The sequence below is a fragment of the Myotis brandtii genome, unplaced genomic scaffold, assembly GCF_000412655.1.
Source record: "Myotis brandtii unplaced genomic scaffold, ASM41265v1 scaffold138, whole genome shotgun sequence".
In the NCBI taxonomy this organism is placed as follows: domain Eukaryota; kingdom Metazoa; phylum Chordata; class Mammalia; order Chiroptera; family Vespertilionidae; genus Myotis; species Myotis brandtii.
The window spans coordinates 1,387,219-1,392,740 of record NW_005354915.1 but is presented as its reverse complement, the minus strand read 5'-3'; the positions used below and the strand labels follow the sequence as shown (position 1 = coordinate 1,392,740).

At 58.2% G+C, this 5,522-nt stretch overlaps 1 protein-coding gene across 1 annotated transcript in view; it reads left to right on the top strand.

The window, feature by feature from the left end:
- Positions 1-5,522, top strand: part of EFCAB6 (EF-hand calcium binding domain 6) — a 169,581-nt gene that overhangs the window by 119,175 nt on the left and 44,884 nt on the right. Inside the window, exon 22 of the mRNA XM_014535127.1 lies at positions 1,384-1,480. Coding sequence (XP_014390613.1) covers positions 1,384-1,480 — 97 coding nt within the window. The remainder of the gene's footprint in view (positions 1-1,383; positions 1,481-5,522) is intronic.

The following is a 5,522-nucleotide window of genomic DNA, read 5'->3' as shown; positions in this document are numbered from 1 at the left end:
ACGGGGACCTGTGCCCCCGGCCCGCGTCCCAGGCAGAGGGTCACGGTCACAGCAGCGCTGCGGAGGGTCACACAGACCTCCGTCCGTCCCCGCAGCGGGGGCCCAGGCACTGCTGCGTGTTCTCACCTGGGAGTAGGGGTGGGGGGGTGCCGTTCAGCCTGGTTTTCCTGGGCCCCTCATGGAGAAATCACGTGAGGGTCTCCATGGGCCTCAGCCGGGTCCCCTCTTGTCCCCGCAGGCAGGTGCCTGCAAGGAAGTGTGCGGCCCCGGTATGCACGCACATGGCCACAGGTCAGGGAACTGCCCGTGACCGGGGGTGGGAGGGGTACGGGGTGCTTGGAAAATGCTGCCGGTGCAGACCTGGCCGTGGGGGAGCGCAGGTCCCCAACGGAGTGACAGGTGCCACTGCGCCAGGCACCTCCCGGGAGAAGTCTGAGGGCGTGACAGGTCTCACACTCCCCTACCTGGTTTTGGGGAGTAAGAATCCAGGCACCCGCCTTCCTTCAGCCTCAGCCTGCGCTGCGCCTCGCTGTGGCGTCGCCGAGGCGGGAGCACAGGCTTTTATTTATTTATTATTTTTTAAATTGAATTCAGAGAGGAAGGGAGAGGGAGAGAGACAGAAACATCAACCCAGGCATGTGCCCTGCCTGGGAGTCAAATTGCCCTCCTGGTTTTCACAGGTTGACGCTCAACCATGGAGCCACGCCCGTGGGGCCACAGGCTCTGTCCTTGGCTCACGTCATCCTGGGAGCAGATCCACAGGCCCGGGTGACCTTGCCGCCTGCAGCCTCGCCTTTGTGCCTGAGCTGAGGCAGGCGTCTGAGGCGCTGCCCCATCGTCCCCCATCGTTGCCTCAGTCCAAACTATCCCGCGACGTGTGACCCCAGAAGTAAAGTTTTCAGCCGTTTTCTTCCGAAGACACCGATGTTGTTTGTGTTTTTCCCTTGGGAGGATAAATGAGCCCTGTCTGCTTCGTGAGCTGCAGAAAAAGTTTAATCGCATCGTCCCCCATCGTTGCCTCAGTCCAAACTATCCCGCACTGTCCAAACGTGTGACCCCAGAAGTAAAGTTTTCAGCCCTTTGCTTCTGAAGACACCAATGTTTGTGTTTTTCCCTGGGAGGATAAATGAGCCCTGTCGGCTTCGTGAGCTGCAGAAAAAGTTTAATCGAATTTATCTGAAAATAAACGAGGACTTGTCACATTTACTAAGACTTCCCTAACGTACAGCTGGGGAGATCAGACCGTCTTTTAAGAATTAAGTTAGACCAGGTGCGGACCAGGACTCTAAAGGGGTCTCTGACACGGGGCAGGGGACTCCTTGGGAGATGGATGAGCCCATTCCATGTAAGCACAGCTACTCACTGATTTATTTCTCTTTTAAGACAAAAGCAGAAGGTCACAGATTCAGAACTAGCTTGCGAGCAGGCTCACCAGTACCTTGTCACCAAAGCAAAAAACAGGTGGACAGACTTGTCTAAGGTAAGAGCGCGATCGTTTCCTTGGAGGCAAGGAAACCTCTTTCAGGTTCCGAGATCCCTGGGTGACCGAGCCGCCAGATCCGGTCCCGAGACGGGGGACGGCCTTGCACCCCCGGCCACAGGGCCTTGTAGTCGAAATACTTTCAAACAGATGCCCACACGCAAGGCCAATCGCGGTGTAGAGCAGTCAGTGGTGGTGGGAGTCACAGGGCCGGGAATGCCTGGCTTTGTCTCAGGTTTGGCATGAACTAGAAATGTCAGTGAGCGTGCGAGAGGCTGTCAGACTCCTTTCACACGGCGATGAACCTGCGCTTTAAGCGGCATTCCCTCCTGTGCTGCCCAGATGGTGGACAGCCCTTTAAGGTGAGCGCCCACCTGTGTCTGGATGGGAAACAGTGTAACCACCACAGCGACCCCTGCAGGCCGCAGACCGAGCGCGCCGTGGGCCCAGCTTCCCAGTGCCACACAATGGCCTCCCTTGGAAAGTATCTTTAAACTGCATGAGGGAAGTCTTTCCGTGTTATTTTGAACAATGTCCCCACTTTGTTTCATTTGGTCATTTTCTTCCTGTGTTTGCTGTGTCTTGATCTGTGCCCAGGTGAGGGTCGCTCTGTGAAGTCCTTCTGAGTTCCTCAGCTCCCTGTCCCCTCTCCCCGTCCCCTCTCCCTAGTCCTCTATCCCCTATCCACTGACCCTGTCCCCTATCCCCATCGCCCATCCCTATCCCCATCCCCTGTCCCCTGTCCCTATCCCTTGACCCCGTCCCCTCTTAGGCGAGCCCATTGTGCCTCATGCAGCTCACAGGCCAGGAAGGTGACGGCTGATGAGAAAGGCAGGTCACAGAGCAGACAGGCACGGTGGGGAAGGGGACAGGCTGATGGAGAGGGACTGGGGCTGCGGGCAGAGGTCCTTGTCCTGCCTGGCCTGCCGTCCCTCCTCCTTGAACCACTTCTTCCGCCCCACACACTCCTTCAGCCGGCCCCCTCCTGGCCGGCTTGACCTCCTCCCTCTCTGTGGACCCCCCCTCCTCGGCGGTGTGTCCACACTCAGGCCCCCTGCCCTCTGGCCCTGCTCGCAGATCCCCAGCCATGTGGGGCAGGTGGGGCCCACGCTGTGCCGCCAGGCAACCCCCTTCTCTGCACTGGGCGGGCGGGGGTGTGGGAAGGAAGGGGACACAGGGTGACAGAGGAAGGGCGTCTGTGGAGGGAGGGCCAGGAGCCGCCTTGTCCGGAACAGAGCACAGCCACACGTGTCCCCTCTCTGGGCCCGCAGGACTGAAGGACCCTGCCTGCGCCGTCCCTGCATGGGGCCCTGCCACTCCTTGGCTTATGTGGAGCAAAGCTCTGGAGGAGTTGGTGCTGGGCTCTCACCTGCAGACGGGACGATTCACGCTGTGCCGTGCCGCCCGGGGGCAGCAGGGGTGGGTCACGCGTGGTCCGCTGCTCTGGGCTTCTGGCCTCTGGCCTGTGTAGGTCGCAAAAGTGATCGAAGGCCTAGAGTTGGCCTCCCTCTGCTGCACGGCTGTTGGGGGCTCAGCTAGCAGGGCCCACTGACCCCCGAACGGATGCGGGACCCGGCATTGGGTCATCTTCACAGTCACCTGGCTGCCCAGCCTCGCTCCGCCCCGGGCAGCACAGCCGAGTCCTCGGGAGACGCAGGAGCCGTCCCCGGGGGCAGCGTAATAGGCTCATTCCTAGTTAAGTGTTTGCAGGAAATAAGTTCTTCGGTTTCTTCAGCAAACATTATTATGAGCTCACTACGCACTGTTGCAGGGTGTTAAAGCCACAGACAAAAAGACAGGGTTGTGCCTGCACAGACGTGGGGCGCAGCAGGGGCGTTGGGGTTGTGCACACTGCGATTGGGGGGGCTTTCCTGCGATGGGGCTCCGGGAGGGAGAGGCCACCGAAAGGACCACAGGTGCTGGGCAGGGTGGGGATGCGGAGGCTGTGAAGGAAGGGGACACAGGGTGACAGAGGAAGGGCGTCTGTGGAGGGAGGGCCAGGAGCCGCCTTGTCCGGAACAGAGCACAGCCACACGTGTCCCCTCTCTGGGCCCGCAGGACTGAAGGACCCTGCCTGCGCCGTCCCTGCATGGGGCCCTGCCACTCCTTGGCTTATGTGGAGCAAAGCTCTGGAGGAGTTGGTGCTGGGCTCTCACCTGCAGACGGGACGATTCACGCTGTGCCGTGCCACCCGGGGGCAGCAGGGGCGGGTCACGCGTGGTCCCCTGCTCTGGGCTTCTGGCCTCTGGCCTGTGTAGGTCACAAAAGTGACCGAAGGCCTGGAGTCGGCCTCCCTCTGCTGCACGGCTGTTGGGGGCTCAGCTAGCAGGGCCCACTGACCCCCGAACGGATGCGGGACCCGGCATTGGGTCATCTTCACAGTCACCTGGCTGCCCAGCCTCGCTCCGCCCCGGGCAGCACAGCCGAGTCCTCGGGAGACGCAGGAGCCGTCCCCGGGGGCAGCGTAATAGGCTCATTCCTAGTTAAGTGTTTGCAGGAAATAAGTTCTTCGGTTTCTTCAGCAAACGTTATTATGAGCTCACTACGCACTGTTGCAGGGTGTTAAAGCCACAGACAAAAAGACAGGGTTGTGCCTGCACAGACGTGGGGCGCAGCAGGGGCGTTGGGGTTGTGCACACTGCGATTGGGGGGGCTTTCCTGCGATGGGGCTCCGGGAGGGAGAGGCCACCGAAAGGACCACAGGTGCTGGGCAGGGTGGGGATGCGGAGGCTGTGGGGACTGAACCGAGGCCAGGCCCGGGGGACTGCCCACATGGAGGGCTGCAGACAGTTCAGCAGGGACGTGTCCAAGGGCTCGACCGGGCAGTTTCCAGGGCGAGGCAGGCCGGGGACAGGTCCCAGCAGGGCTCACGTGCTGTAAGCTTTTGTTGTTGTTAAATTGCTCTACGCACTGTTGCAGGGTGTTAAAGCCACAGACAAAAAGACAGGGTTGTGCCTGCACAGACGTGGGGCGCAGCAGGGGCGTTGGGGTTGTGCACACTGCGATTGGGGGGGCTTTCCTGCGATGGGGCTCCGGGAGGGAGAGGCCACCGAAAGGACCACAGGTGCTGAGCAGGGTGGGGATGCGGATGCTGTGGGGACTGAACCGAGGCCAGGCCCGGGGGACTGCCCGCATGGAGGGCTGCAGACAGTTCAGCAGGGATGTGTCTAAGGGCTCGACCGGGCAGTTTCCAGGGCGAGGCAGGCTGGGGACAGGTCCCAGCAGGCCTCACGTGCTGTAAGCTTTTGTTGTTGTTGTTAAATTGCCGTCAATTCACAGCATAAAGTGACATCTTAGCCATTGTTAAGCCACCCGTTTAGTGGTGATAAGTGCACTCACATTGTTTTTAAAGGGGCTTGGAGATCATCCAGACCTAATTTCTTGAAGCTTAATTCTTTTTTAAGATGTGACTCTATAGTGGATACAATAATATATGTATATAATGAAACACATACACTGAGTGGCCAGATTATTATGACCACCTGACGTTTATAGGCAAATTAGCTATAATTTCGCGCTGAGGTTGCTAGAGGGCCAGACCATTAAATAGGGAAAAGCAGGTTGTTTACCACGACAATAGAAGTGATTTTTTTCTGAAGACATGGGTAAATAACGTGATTTAACAGCCTTTGAACGTGGGATATATTTGAACGTGAGTGGCCAGATTCTTATGACCACCCCATCAGTACTTTGTTGGGCCACCTTTTGCCTTCAATACTGCAGCGATTCTTCTTGGCATTGACTCCACGAGATGTTGAAAGGTGATGCGAGGAATCTGACACCGTGCCTGATGAATAGCACTGTCCAGTTCTGTGAGATTTGATGGTTGTGGAACCAGCTGCCTGATGGCTCTTTTAACTTCGTCCCACAAATGCTCAATTGGATTGAGATCTGGTGATTGTGGGGGCCACCTAAGCAAGGTAAAGTCTCCCTCATGTTCTTGAAACCACTCCTGCACAATACAAGCACCGTGGCATGGTGCACTGTCTTGTTGGAAGAAGCCATCTCCATTGGGATACGCCATCAACATGATAGGATGAAC